Below are 15,555 nucleotides of genomic sequence, written 5' to 3' on the forward strand. Positions count from 1 at the left end.
TATTATTATTATTTGTGCGTTCTTTAAGTTATGTGTGTGTATATATATATTCTTTAAGTTATGTAACGTCATTGTTATTGTAGGAACATTACTATTATTTAGAGGTGAGCAAAAAAATTGATAAACAGATTTAAATGAGAAAACCGATCAAAAATTAACCGAAAAAACCGAACCGAGAAAAAAAACCGATTAAACCGATTAGAATTTTTAGAAAAACTTCCGGTTCGGTTCGGTTTTCGGTTTTGTGCTGTTGAAACCGGTAAACCCAAACCGAATCGAACCAGTTCTAATAAAAAAAATACTATAAATAGAAAAAAAATATTTGCCTTCAGTAACCTAACCCTAGCGCTAGCAGTGCGGCCGCCCCTTCTCTTTCTCTCAAACATCAGAGACACGCTCAGTTAAATCCCAACCCTAGCACCCGCAATCGCCGCCTCTCCCTAGATTCTCAAACACCAGAGACACGCCAAGCATTAGCTGAAATCCTAACACCAGCACCCTCGGCCGCTCCCCCCTCTCCTTAGAGTCTTAGACTCTCAAACACAGACAACCAGAGAAACGTCAAGCATCAGCTGAAATTTGAAAGTTGAAACCAATCAAGCCTCTCAAGTCTCAACAATAGATCAACGTGTCCCGATTGCGTAGTTTAGTCAATGGGGGAGCTGAAAATCTAGATAGTGATACTTCATCCTTAAGCTTTCTTGGATCTCCTGGAAGTTTTAAGTGGGAAGGGTTTCATGGATCATCTAGTCCGCTTATGTCTGAAAATAGAATGTCTCAGGTACCCGTCTCTTGTTCTTAACCTTGACTATTTAACACAGAATTGTTGAATGACTCTCAGCTAAAATTCTTTTTGTGCTGTACTTTTATAGAATAAAGATTATGAAGTTGCCCTTGTCGGGGCTTTTAGAAGAGAAAAGGATAAGGACATAGCTTTGAAGGCATTGACAGCTGAAAATCAAGCAGTTATGCAACTGGTATGTGCGAAACATATTGCTTGGATTTAATTAATGATCTGAAATTTTTTCTGATTTTTTTTTGGAATGCACTAGACCAAACAGAGAGAGAATGAGATAAAAAGCTTAAAAATGATACTACGATTCCGAGAGGCAGGAGTTAAGAGGCTAGAGGCAGTTTCTGCTGGAAAGATTTCAGCTGAAACACACTTGTTGAAAGAAAAGGAGGAGCATCTGAAGCAAATTGAAGTTTTACGAACCCAGGTTGATCGCAACCAAGAAGTCACAAGATTTGCCACAGAAAATTTGCACCTAAAGGAAGAAATTAGAAGGCATGTCTTTTTCAGCCTCTTTAACTCTCTTTCTCAGTAAAGTGGCAAATTATATTGGTCTCGATACATATACATTGGTTGTCAATTCAATGAAATTCGAGCTGGATGTAGATTTATGTCAAAATAAGGCTAAAAAAAGTTAATAATATTAGCTACTAAAACCAACAAACATCTCTGCTAGCCATATCTAAGGTAACCATTTGTAGTTTTTTATTGGGTTTTTATTTTCCTGTATTGCTTGCGTAAATATTTGTGATTGCTTTAATTGGGTTTTTATTCTTCAGCAATGAAAGGAATGTTTGTAGAATTGAAAACCCATGTTTGTGCTTATTTTCATTGATAATTGAAAACCCATGTTTAAGCACTGAAAGGAATGTATATATTTTGATCTAGTGCTTGCGGCATTGCAAATTAATTAGTCAGAATTGCAAATTAATTATTTTCTGTTTCTTCAAATTAGTCAAATTGACAACAACAATACAAGGAAGTGGAGAATATATAAAACTGTTTTCCAAACCACGTAGGCAGAATTGAAAACCCATGTTTGTGCTTTATTTTTGTTGATAATTAAGGAAATGAGAGATTCCTTAAATGTATTTTGATCTTCAGTGTATGTGTTGGTGGAAAATCATATTGATTTTATTCTTTATATGAAAAATTGTTTCAGCTTCTATTTGGATTTTTGTTTCCCTGTTCAGCTTCCTATTTTCATTCTATTGCTTGGAATTTCTCTTGAAAATTGCTCAAATCTGATGTGGAATACTTTTATTTTTATATCTTCTAATTTAATTCATCAAGTTATAATTTTATATTTTTAATTTCAGGTTTTGATGGTGACAATTGGACTATTGGAGTATTTTATGATAATGTTATTTGTTGTTTTTGTTAAGCCCTTTGAAGGCAATGCTTTGTAATTTGTATTTTAACTTGTTGGTATGCGTTATTTAAACTTATCTGCAGCGGGAGTCCTGCCCCCTCAAACAAAACAAATGAAAAATTATTAGGAAGGCAACAAATGAATATTTAGTTGCAAAAAACAACCCAAAAAAAGAATTGATTTGGTTAAGAATCTTATAAGAAAAGTAGACAATATTATCATTAATTACAAGCCCATCAAAAATTTAATTAAAAGCCCATTAGAAACAGCCCAAAATATATTATAGGTTTTCTCAGTTTTTTAACATAAAAAACTAAACCGAATCGAAACTGGTCGGTTTGACTCGGTTTCGGTTGATTTTTTTGAAAAAATATAATTCGGTTTGGTTGGTTTTTTTAGGTAAAAATTGAACCGAACCGAAAATGATCATCTCTACTATTATTTAAGTATTATCGAAGTCCTGGACTTTGGTCAGCTTTTTCAAAGTTTCAACAATGGGGTGGGTCCACGAGTTAAAGTGTTTGGCATGATTGTCAGAAATGTTTTTTTTTTAAATAATTTTTATCTTCTGATTCTTTTGTTGAAGATTTTAATTATATGCAGCGCTAGATACAAGAAAAGCAAAATAGAGGTGTACATCCTTTGGTATGGCGGTAGCTTTTGTGATTGTGGTTTTAAAAAAATTGTTTTATAAAAAATACTTTTAGTTGAGGTTGGTTTGAAAAAATAAGTGTTTGGTTAAAACTGTGGTTGAAATTGAGGTCGAAGAAAAAATAGTTTAATGTGTTTGGTTAAAAATAAATGCTTTTCAAATTGAGGTTATAAAATAATTAAAAAATATATATATTAATATTAATGATTTTAATTTAAATATTGTAAATTTAACTACTGTTATTATATCATGAAATAAATAATATTGATATCAAATATTTTTTTATTATTATATTACACTATGTGCAATGTCATCACATACGAAATCTATTCAACAATGACTATTTTTCATGGTTTTTTAAGCGCGCAACAACAAAAACTGAATCTTTTATTATGTCATCAAGTGATTTTCTTTTAATTTTTTGAATAGAACACAATTAAAATAAAAATAAAAACTGAATTTTTTTTAACTGGGCCGGACCCGGCAATAACATAATTGGAATTGCGATCAAATTTCATAAATGCTACGTCATTATAATTTTTAAAAAAACAATAAAAAAATTTAAACTTATTTTCATGGTTTTTTTTTTTTAAAAAAAAACAAACCTGGAAACGTGAACAGTGCGCAGTGAAGCATGGCTCCACTGTTGACAATAATTTGTCAGCATGATTTTGCTGCTTCTCACAACCTGCGGTCCAGTCACTAAAATTAATGGACCCTACTAGCAACCACATTTTTTCTTCCTTTAACCAAACACCTGGTAGTGTGGTTGCTGGTGAACCTCACCCGCAACCACACTACCAAACAGCCACATAATCTTTGTTGGAATGTAATGGCTTTTATCCTAGCAACTTCTTGTCAAACAATAAAAGAATCTTTGCTACTGTAACATTCTCTTCCAAATCTCATCTCATTACACCATTGATTTCCAATTTCCCTCATCAAATTTCTTAAACCTTTCCGATGATCAGTGCTTCCTTTTCTGATTGAATCGAATCATCTGGAGCTAAACATCTTGCAAATTCCTTGTTATTTTTAAACCATATATTCTTCTCTGGTCTTGTTTTTCTTCCTGAATACTACTTAAGCAAACCAGCACTTGAAGAACTACTTGAATCCAGGTAAATTATTTATACTCCATCTTCTTCATTTTGTTTTTCACATGTAACTCTGGTTTGAATCTTTCAAGGAAAACACAAGTTGTAGAAATTCTAATGAGAAACTTCGGAGTTAGGATCATCAACAGTTTCCAAAAATAAATAATTTGATCTTTCTCAGTTGTAACAATCCATGCCTTATGGAGTTCATACTAAATTGATCCCAAGTTAACCTTGAATTCGTTGTTTTTTCTTCTTAGTTTCTTTGCTGTTTGGAACTTATTATTTTAGTTTCAACCTTCCTTTTCCTATTAATGTACCTCCATTAATTTTTATTCAATATTTTGACCCTTTTTATCTGTAGGACAAAATGGGTAGATCAGATGATCCGTTTTGGAAGGAAGTTAAAGATATGAATGATGGAAGCATGAAGTGTAAGTTTTGTGGGCATTTATTTGCCAAGGATACTTCCATTTCGAGGATCAAATGGCATTTTTCGGGAGAGAGAGGGCACGGTGTTGGCATTTGTGGTCAGGTGCCTAAAGAAGTTCAAGAAGCAGCCTTTCTAGCTATGCGTGGTGGCTACAAAAGACATAAAGGCATAGCAAGTTTAAGCAATGTTAATGATTATGCCATTTCCACCTGTCCACAAGAACAAGACAAGGCAGTGCTTGGTAATTTGGCAGGGGATGCTGGAAGGATGCAAGTGGGAGTTCAAGGCATGGAACAAGGTGTTGGACCTGAGAGAATTCATTCGCGTTTAGAAGAGGCAAGTGGCATGGAATACACTGGTGAAGGATCTTTTCAGCATGTTGACAGAAGTGTCTCTCCTTGGAGACTCAGAGTTGATGCTCATGAGAATAGAGGAGAAGCAACACCAGGAACAGATTTAGTGGATCAATTTGTTGATGCTACTTGGGTTCAGATGCATGATGGATTTGAAACTGTAGCGAGAACAGAACAAGTGCAGCATCTGGAGAGAGGTAGCTCTTGTGAGAGGCCATCAATTAATCAAGCTGATGAGCCTCGAGGAGATTCATCCCAACCAACAGATCCATTGTGTCTTGATCATGGAAGATATTATGCCCAACTATTTGCTCCATCAGTAAACAATGATGTCGTTTTGTATGATGTGCAGAACATGGTTAGAGTGAGGACAGAACCAGTGGAGGAGGATGTGGAGAATAGTGGAAGATTAGTGCGGCCTGACGCTGGAGCTAGTGAGACTAGAGGAGTTCCATTACCTACTAGCTCTATAAAGCCAGTGGGTCAAGCATTTGAAGAGAATACGAAGGTGATATGGTCTTTGTTAATGGATGATGAAGTCTCAACCATTGGCATTTATGGAATGGGAGGAGTTGGTAAAACAACAATACTAAAACATGTCCATAATGAGCTTCTACAAAGAAAAGATATTTGTAATCATGTTTGGTGGGTGATTGTATCTCAAGATTTCAGCATTAATAGATTGCAGAATCTTATTGCTAAATGTCTTGATCTAAACCTTTCAAGTGAAGATGATGATCTGCATAGAGCTGCTAAATTGTCTGAAGAACTAAGGAATAAACCAAAATGGATTCTCATTTTAGATGATTTGTGGAATAATTTTGAGCTTGAGGAAGTGGGAATTCCTGAGAAGTTGAAAAGGATGCAACTGATTATGACAACTCGATCAAAAATAGTTTTGTCATCAGATGGCTTGCCACCCCAAAATCAAAGTGAAGCCACTTTTCGAGGGAGAAGCTTGGACTTTATTCATGAAGAAACTTGGACATGGCATGGCACTTTTACCAGAAGTGGAACAAATTGCAAAAGCTATTGTTAGAGAATGTGCTGGTTTGCCGTTGGGAATTATTACAGTGGCAGGAAGCTTGATGGGAGTGGATGATCTACATGATTGGAGGAATAAATTGAAGAAATTGAGAGAATTAGAATTTAGGGACATGGATGAGAAGGTATTCAAGTTATTGAGGTTTAGTTATGATCGGTTAGGTGATTTAGCACTACAACAATGTCTCTTGTACTGTGCATTATTTCCTGAAGATGTTTATATTGAAAAGGAGGGGTTGATAGATTATTTGATCGACGAGGGAATAATTAAAGGAATGAGGAGTAGGGGAGATGCATTTGACGAGGGCCATATGATGCTTAATAGACTTGAAAATGTCTGCCTATTGGAAAATGCTAAAATGGATGGTGATGGTAGTAGACGTGTCAAGATGGATGGTGATGATAGTAAACGTGTCAAGATGCATGACTTGATTAGGGACATGGCCATCCAAATACTACAAGACAACTCTCAAGTCATGGTTAAAGCAGGTGCACAATTAAAAGAGTTGCCAGATGCAGAGGAGTGGACGGAGAATCTCACAAGAGTCTCACTAATGCAAAATGAGATCAAAGAAATTCCTTCCAGCTATTCACCAAGGTGTCCCTATCTATCAACTCTATTTCTAAGTGATAAATTTCGGGTTGAGATTTGTTGCGGATTCATTTTTCAAGCAATTGCATAGGCTCAAGGTCCTCGATCTGTCTGGGACAAGTATTAAAAATTTGCCAGACTCTGTCTCTGATTTGGTGAGTCTCACTGCATTATTGCTCCGTTATTGTGATAAATTAAAACATGTTCCATCATTAAAGAAGCTCACGGCACTGAAGAGGTTGGATCTCTCTTGCACTGCACTTGAAAAGATGCCGCAAGGAATGGAATGCCTAACTAACCTGAGGTATCTTAGAATGAATGGATGTGGTGAAAAGGAGTTTCCTAATGGGATATTACAAAAACTCTCTCACCTGCAAGTCTTTATACTAGAAGAGCTTATGGGTGCTCCGATAACAGTTAAAGTAAAGGAAGTAGTATCCTTGAGAAATTTATTAACTTTGGAATGCCAATTCGAAAGTTTATCTGACTTCTTGGAGTTTCTCAGATCTCAGGATACAATCCAATCATTAAGCACATACAAAATTTCAGTAGGATCTTTGCATAAAGATTTTTGTAAAGGCATTAGTAAAATAGTTGGGTTGAGTAATTTGAGTATCAACAGAGATGGAGATTTTCAGGTCAAGTTGTTAAATGACATTCAAGGACTGGTTTGTCACTTCATCGATGCAAGAAGTTTATGTGATGTTTTGTCATTAGAGAATGCAACTGAACTTGAGCTCATCGACATTTGGGGTTGCAATAGCATGGAGAGCTTGGTTTCATCTTCTTGGTTCTGCTCTGCTCCACCACCATTGCCATCATATAATGGTATCTTTTCTGGTCTTAAACGGTTTTGTTGTTTTGAATGTAAGAGTATGAAGAAGTTGTTCCCACTTGTGTTACTGTCAAACCTCGTAAACCTGGAAAGCATTGAAGTTAGTTATTGTGGAAAAATGGAGGAGATAATAGGAACAACAGATGAAGAAAGCAGCAGCTCCAATTCCATCATGGAAGTCATTCTCCCAAAGTTAAGAATTCTGGAATTGTTTCATTTACCAGAACTGAAAAGCATTTGCAGTGCAAAACTGATTTGCAATTCTCTTAAAGAGATTACTGTAATCGATTGCGGGGAGCTAAAGAGGATGCCAATTTATCTCCCATTGCTTGAAAATGGCCAGCCATCTCCTCCCCCTTCTCTTGAAAAAATCATAGTATATTCAGAAGAATGGTGGGAAACAAAAGTGGAGTGGGAGCATCCTAATGCAAAGGATGTCCTTCGTTCTTTTGTAAATCCATATAAATTTCATTTTTATTTTTAATTTATTAAAGACTATTGAATTGTAATAATTTCACTGTCATATTCCTTTCTACACTGTCAAAATCATTCTAAAAGTAGTAATTTTTTTTTTTTCTTGAAAATAGCTCGGATGCATTCAGGTTATATTGTTTGGGAACGCTCGTGTTTTTAAAATTTTCGATTTATTTTAAATAATTTTTTTATATTTTTGATTATTTTGATATATTAATATTAAAAAAATAAAAAAATATTTTAATATATTTTTAAATAAAAAAAATTTAAATCTCACCACTGCAGTATTCATGTATTGGTTACCCGGCTTAAAAAATAGTCTTTGATGAGGATTTCAAGAAAAAGAAGAAACTAAAGCATGTATGTGGCTGCAAAAGATGTACGTGGTTGCGAAAGAAGTCCTCAAAATTTAGGTTTTTGATGAAAACATGTGGGACACGAAGACCATGGAGACATGGGTTTGTATGTTTGTGTGTTTTAAAAGTATTTTGAAAAAAAGTAAAAATTTTTAATTTTTTTATTATTTTTAAATTAATATATTTTTAGTATTTTCAAATTACTTTGATGTATCGATGTTAAAAATAATTTTTAAAAAATAAAAAAAATTATTAACATATATTTTAGAATGAAAAATTATTTGAAAAACAACCTCAACATTCAAAACAAGTTAAGAAATGTGGAAATTGCACCTGAGAAAAAAACAAAAAAAAACAAGAAAAGAAAAGGGATTAATGTAGTTTATGGCTTCAGTAATGTTTTTTCTGTTAAATGGATTAATTGTTTGATTATATTTAGTTCATTTATTTATCTATATTGATTTAATTTTTTACTATAATATTGATTTAATAAAAAAAACTCCTAAAACATGCAAGTAGCTGCCAAAAAAGTCCTAAAATTGACTCAATTGGAAAGGATCATGGTACTTACTACCAAGATTTTTATGCCCACAATCAAAACATAATTTGTTTTTGTATTCGGAATTATGTTTGAGTGCATTTAAAAATTTATTTATTTAAAAAAATATATTAAATTAATATTTTTAATATATTAATGTTAAAATAAAAAATATTTTAAAGAAAAAAAAAATATTTAACTAAGAATGAATGCGAAGCTTACGAATAATTAAAAGACGTATTTTAAAGTATAGTTTACCAGTTGACTCACATATTAACTGAGTAATCCCACCATATTATTTATTTATAAAACTAAAATAATAATGTTTTTTTTAATATTAAATTTTTTAATATTTTTATTTTAAAAAAGTTTCACTTTGTAGGTAAAAAAAAATGTTTTAATTTAGCAACGATAGAGCATCCACAAGGAAGATGTTTTGCCCTTTTTTCTTTTAAATTTGTTTTTGTTTATTTGATTATAGGCTGGTTTAGAATTCAGCCAAGACATCTAATAAAATATTTTTATTCTTAGAAATTTTTGTGAAAAACAATCTGAAAACTAATTTAATTAGGGATTAATTGAGTAATTATTTTTCTTTTCTTTTCTTTTATTTTTAGTAACAGCTAATTTAATCAAAACCCCAATAGCCTGATTCTTGGATCACAGAAGCTTGAGACATGGCACATGCTACAAGGAAAAATCATGATTGTGTTGAAAACCTTTAAGATTTGACTGTCGCATTCTAACAATAATGTTTGGACCCTTTAAAGATTGAACCCAACTTCACTTCAATTTTATTTTATAATTAAAATAAATAAAAAGCATGATTGTGTTGAATATCTATTTTCTGTTTTTATTTTTCAATTTTGAGATGACCCCTCAAAAAACAATTCCAACCAATTATTTGCCCTTGAATTTGGATGATGCATAATTCCAAGTGGGCACGCTGCATTTCTTACCCAGGTGGAGCAGGAATTGAGGTAGCTTGTTTCTGGCTTTTGCTTCTCTGGGTATGATTTTATTGTGCTAGTTTATAGGATTTTTGTCTTTTCTGCTAATTTATCTAAATATGGACTTCAGAATCTTTTGAATCGTTCTTGATTTCCTGACGGTAGAAATAACAGGACTATTATTAAAATAAAAATAAAAATAAAAATAAATAAATATGCTCAGAATCTTACCATGTACCACAGAGAAAACAAGGTAGATGTCTTTTAACTCTTTTGTGTTTTTAAATTGTTTTGTTGTGTTGATATTAAAAAATATTTTTTTAAAATAATAATAAAATATTATTTTGATGTATTCATAAAAAAAAAATTTTAAAAAATAATTGATATTGCACTTCAAGCACCCTTAAATGCTCTATTATTGAAATAAAATGCTAAAATGTGAATACAAATAATAGAAATTAATGTGTATTTTTTAATTGAATTTCTATTTACTTTGATATATTTTTAAACAGGTTTTTATGTTTGATTTCAGAGCTTATAGAAGAACAACTCAAGACCCAATCAAATTCAAAGGAGTCGTGAAATTCACTTGGAACCAGCCTGGATACACTAAAAATAATAATGCTATTTTTCTTGGAAACAGCCTGGATACACTAAATCACAACTTTCCAATCACATATCAGATTGTTGTGATTCTTGACGCGTTGGAAAGGTATCTTAAAGGGCTACAAATTAGCCTCTAATTAGGATTTTGAAAAAAGAACTCCTAAAGCATGTACGTGGCTGCCAAAGAAGTCCTATAATTTAGGTTTTTATTGAAAACGTGTGGGATCATGGAGACGTGATGAAAAAGGAGGGCTGCCTCCTTTAGAAAAAGGGGTATTTTTTGGCAATTGCGCCAGAGAAAAAAAAAAGAAAAAAAAGGAGAGCAGGCAAGGAAAGGAATGGCTAATACAGTGAAGGGTACCCAAATTGTTCAGATTTCCAATTATTCCAACTCTTTTGTTTTATCATTCTCAAAGTCCAAACAACAACGGCACAGCCAAGATTGTTATGCTTGCAATCAAAATATAATTTATTTTTGTACTTAGAATTATGTTTGAGTACATTTAAAAATTTATTTATTTAAAAAAAATATTTATTTAATATTTTTTGATATACTAATATTAAAAATAAAAAAATATTTTAATTACTAACGAATAGCTAAGAGACGCACTGGTTGACTCACATATTAAATGATTAACCTGGGTAAAAACAAAACCACATCATATTATTATTTATAAAAAACTAAAAACGATGGTATTTATTTAAAAAAAACTAAAATAATAATGTTTTTTTAAAATAGTAGCTTTTAAAATATTTTTATTTTAAAAAAGTTTCACATAGTTGTAGATAAAAAAAAAAAAATGTTTTAATTTAGCAACGATAGAGCATCCACAAGGAAGATATTATACGATTATTAATTTTCATTAAAAGAATAGCTAAGAGACTTGGGAGAACTACTATTTATTCACACTTATTTCATTGTAAATTATTATAAGTAATTCAATGTGTTTTTTTTTTTGTTTATTTCATGGGCTGATTTAAATTCAACTTTGTAATTTATTTATTTTTATTATATTTTTTTATAAGATTAATGTAATTTACAGGTTTATTATAATAACTCAAGTATATTAATTTACTGGTTTTAATATTTTTTTAAAAATTAATCCGGAAAAAACACTAGCCACCAAAAACTAGCACTAGGTTTTGTTCATTAAAAGTAAGGATGGAGTCTTTTGACTGCGTGTGCCTCTAATCAGCAACAAATTGGTAACGGCAACGATTGAAAACCTTTAATTTGTCTCCTAATTTTTTCCCTATTAGTAATTGTTTACGTAATCAGATTCGCTTCATGTTCAATAATTGTTTTTTATTTTTTAAAATTTATTTATTTTATCTTTAATATCAATATTGTCATAACCCAATTTTTGAACAAATAATAAAAATTAAAATGGGGTTAAGACAAACATATTTTTGAAGTTTTGGGATAAAATTATCAAATTTGAGAATAATTTGGTCAGAAATTGAAGAATTAAATAAGTTTGGAAAATTTTATTTAAAATTTGAATTAGTTTAATTAATGAAATTAGAAGAATTAATAAGTTTGTGGACTTAATTAAACTTTGATTTAATTAATTATATATAAATTCAGGGACTTAAATTGAAATTAATCAAAAGGGGGGCAAAATTAGAAGAATTAATAAGTTTGTAGACTTAATTAATGTGAAGCCTGAGAATAAAGTATACAAAAAAAAAGGGGGGTTATAATAATTTAAAAGTGTTTGTTATATATAATATATATAATAGATGGGGCTAAAATAAGAAAAAGGGAGAAAGATGGGACCAAAATGAATTAAGAAGAGATGGGACTATAAATACCCATCTCTTCTCTCATTCATGACCGGGGAGGTAACAAAAAGAAAAGTGGAGGGAAATTTTTCAGATTTTCCTTCATCAAGCCTAGGAGAAGACACCTAATTTTCTATTTCAACACAAACCTTAGAATTTCTACGTGGGGAGACAAACTTGGGCAAGAGATTTGCAAGAAGAAAAATGACATAATTTCTAAGAGAAGAAGGGGTGGGAGGCCGGCTGCTTGTAGAGAAGAAAGGGGTTATGAAACTTTAATCAAATCAGAAATCAAACCTAAATTTTCCTTCAGGTATGAAGTTCTAAATCAATTGGGAAAGATAAATTAAATTCATGCAAGAATTGTGCATTAATTTGAAGTTTGAAAGATTAGGGTCCTTGAGTAAAATTTGGGGAAATGTGGAATTGATTGGAATTAAATGAGTTGAGCAGCATAGGTTGCCTAAAAAGGATGGAATTATGCAAAGAAGTTTTCAACAAAATCAAAGATTATGGGGGAAATAGTGGCCGGCCATGGGATTGTAAGAAAAGAAAAGAAATTTTGATAATTTGCGTTGTTTCCCTTATTGCAAAAATTAAAATAGGTTCCAGAGGTGAATAATAAGGAAATGTGGTGATTGAGTGTGTGTGTGTGTAAAACAAAAAAAAGAAAAGAGAGAAGGAATTGATTTAAGGACCGGTGGTCACTGGAGGGGAAGGAAAAACAAAACAGGGGAGGTGAACGTATGACTCCCCTATTAATTAATTAAGTGTGCTGATGTTGTAGTTACAAATTGTAACTTATAGGGGAGAGGAACCTACGTTTCAGGTAAGGAAAACATGGCTGAAATTGGTGGGAAGTAGGATTGGAGATAAAAAAATTGTAGGCACCTTCTTTATTGACAAAACAGGGCAGGTTCATTTCCCTGGTTCTTGAGGGAATCTGGACCTGAAGATGATAGAATTTAGGGAGGGTCCATTCATAGAAGTTGTAGCTGGGAGTGTTAGCTTTCCAACGAGTCCGACCCCGCCTAATTTGGAGTCCTAGAACTCCGGATACAAATGAAAATCTGAGGAGAGGTCAAGCTGCCACCACCGGTTGGCAGTTTTCGGCCAAGTCGATAAACGGCGAAAATTTAGCCGTATTAAGGGTAAAATTTGTTTTCTCTCCCTTCATAAAGTGTGTCTTGATCTTCAAAAAAAGAAGAAGAAGAAGAAGAAGAAGAAGAATAAAACTGTAATCAAAATTGAATTTATGATGTCCAGACAAATGGGTCGAAAATGTAAAAGGATAATGATGAGGAATGAAAGTGAGAAAGAAAAGATTGATAAAAGAGAAATGAATATTATTGCCATTTTTGCTGTTGTGTTGTGATATGTGGACTAATATGGAATAATGATAGGTGTTTATGGTTTCAGGAGGAACCGCGGGAGGAGTGCAACAATAGGGAAGCGCAAGTCGAGCGTCTACAGCAGGTAGGTACTCGATACCTATATCTCCTCTTGTTAATAATTGTTGTAGCTAATTATTGAACTATATATATATATATATATATATAAAGAAGAAGAAGACTTGGTTCATATTGATGAGGAAAAGAAAAAGGGGGAAATGAAAGGTTAAATGACGGGAAATAGAAATGGAGGATAAATTTAAATTATGGTTCCTTTTGGAGGAAATGAACTGTGACTACGAATTTCGATAATGATTGTTTCTTGAAATTGATTAGCTTGTCCCTGATATGGGGAGGCTAAAGATGTTAGCCAAGCTGGTTAACATCGGCATTCACGGTACGTGGGGGAGAAATATGAAACTTGATTAATATTCGGGTTCAGAATAGTTAATGATAATCGGCGGGTGACGTCGATATCGGCAAAATTTATAGACTTGATTAACTATTCGGGTTTAGAATATTAATGATGATCGGCGGTGACGTCGATATCGACAAAAAATTTATAGACTTGATTAACTATTCGGGTTCAAAATAGTTAATGATATCGGCGGGTGTCGTCGATATCGGGAAAACTTATAAACTTGATTAGCTTTCCGAGGTGAAAGCTAATGATGTCAAGAATCCTTGACATCGGCATACCCGATGAACCTCCTTAGGTAGCAAAGAACAGTGATTAATTATTTTGGTTCAATATATATATATAATATAATATATATGTATATATATATATATTAAATGACATCAATAGTCATGTTAGTGTCGGCATTTTCATGAGTTTGATTAGTTGACCTCAGGATGGACAACTAAAGACACTAATGGAGGTCGTTAGTGTTGGTATAGTCTTCCTAAGGTGGGGAGAAGTAGTTATAGGAAATAAAACTGGATAATCCTCAAAAAGGGATGGTGGTGGTGTATTTGAAATTGCATATGACTTAAGTAGGTAGATGTGCTATATAATTTTTCTTCCGTGAATTGTTTATATTTTAGTTATTTTTAATTTTATGGAAAATTTGTGTTTTGCAGGTCCTTCCCATTCACGTCAGGAGTAGAATTTAGGTTACTTATCCCTTTTGTACAAGTTAGGAACTTAAGATCTTTCATGTAATTTTGTTATGCAGCAACATGTAACCTGAATAGAATAGTATGCTCCTTATACTATTTTGGTTTTTTGGAATATTAATGTATTAATCTATACTTGGAGAAAAAAAATTTATAGGTAATAGCTTATGTTCAAAACGCTAAAACTGTGTTGTGATTATATATTAAATTTTTAGTGCTTGGATGGTCCTCTTAATTACTAATTTTTGCATGTGATATGAGATGGAGATTGAGAATGAAGAATTGTCCTAAATATATTCTCAAATGAATAAAATGATTGAATGTATCAATCATGGATGTGATTATGGGTGGGATGTGATTAAAATTGTGTGCAGTATAAATTTTCGATAACTTGGGATCTCCCGGTATAGGGGAGACTCTGGCGAAATTTCGTTAGAAATTTCGGTGAATTTAAATAAAAAAAAAATTCTCCATTTACCCTTTATGTAGGAGTTAAATAAATATATTGATTGAATTTTTTGAGATTGTTACAATTAAACTTTGATTTGATTAATTAATTCAGGGATTTAATTGAAATTAATACAAGGGTAAAATTAAAACGGATTTTAATTGAGGTCCAACTATCAAATTTCCAAAGAAAGCAGGGACCAAAGTGAAAAGGTGCTTCAAACACACAAACGGCACCGTTTGGAAGTTGTGTTCTTCATCCCTTCCATTTCGCACGGAGGCAGCCGATTCAACAGGAAAATCCCAGTGCATCCGATCCAAATCGTGACCATGTCTTCTGCCACGATTGCCACAATCCCGTAGGTGGAGGTGATGGTTTTTTTGAAGTTCTCTGGCCTTATAAAAGGCAGGACGAAGAAAACACAAAGGGGGGGAAGATCGAGAGTTAAAAAAACAGAGCAGAAATACAGAGTAAAAAAACACAAATTCACCGAGGGGGAAGGGGCCATCAACCAGCATACCTGGTGCTTAGACCACCATCATCTTCGTCTTGAACAGAGAAGATCAGGCAAAGGAGCAAGGGGAAGGACCAGGGAAGAACCCAGAACACAGAGGAAACAGAACCAAGGGGGGAAAGAAGCCAACGTACCCCAGCTTCGCCTTCGTCTTCAGAACACAAAGACAGTGAGCAGACGAATAACAGAGAACAAGAGCAAGA

General features: G+C 32.8%; 3 protein-coding genes across 3 annotated transcripts; all 3 read left to right on the forward strand.

Annotated features, from left to right (window-relative positions):
- Positions 1–321: 321 nt before the first annotated feature.
- On the forward strand, positions 322–2,247 carry LOC118040076 (kinesin-like protein KIN-12E). The gene is made up of 4 exons (XM_035046940.2): positions 322–781; positions 873–977; positions 1,053–1,288; positions 2,113–2,247. Exons 1-4 carry the CDS (start codon positions 758–760, stop codon positions 2,117–2,119), a joined length of 372 nt encoding a protein of 123 aa, XP_034902831.1. The 5' UTR covers positions 322–757; the 3' UTR covers positions 2,120–2,247.
- Positions 2,248–3,679: 1,432 nt separating this feature from the next.
- Positions 3,680–5,742, forward strand: LOC140955128 (uncharacterized). Its single transcript, XM_073406853.1, has 2 exons — positions 3,680–3,938; positions 4,279–5,742. Exon 2 carries the CDS (start codon positions 4,285–4,287, stop codon positions 5,737–5,739), a length of 1,455 nt encoding a protein of 484 aa, XP_073262954.1. The 5' UTR covers positions 3,680–3,938; positions 4,279–4,284; the 3' UTR covers positions 5,740–5,742.
- Positions 5,743–5,857: 115 nt separating this feature from the next.
- LOC118040071 (probable disease resistance protein At4g27220) lies at positions 5,858–14,380 on the forward strand. The gene is made up of 5 exons (XM_035046933.2): positions 5,858–6,342; positions 6,428–7,622; positions 13,300–13,356; positions 13,608–13,668; positions 14,355–14,380. Exons 1-5 carry the CDS (start codon positions 5,858–5,860, stop codon positions 14,378–14,380), a joined length of 1,824 nt encoding a protein of 607 aa, XP_034902824.2.
- Positions 14,381–15,555: the final 1,175 nt, after the last annotated feature.

The sequence above is a fragment of the Populus alba genome, chromosome 19 (genome assembly GCF_005239225.2).
Source record: "Populus alba chromosome 19, ASM523922v2, whole genome shotgun sequence".
In the NCBI taxonomy this organism is placed as follows: domain Eukaryota; kingdom Viridiplantae; phylum Streptophyta; class Magnoliopsida; order Malpighiales; family Salicaceae; genus Populus; species Populus alba.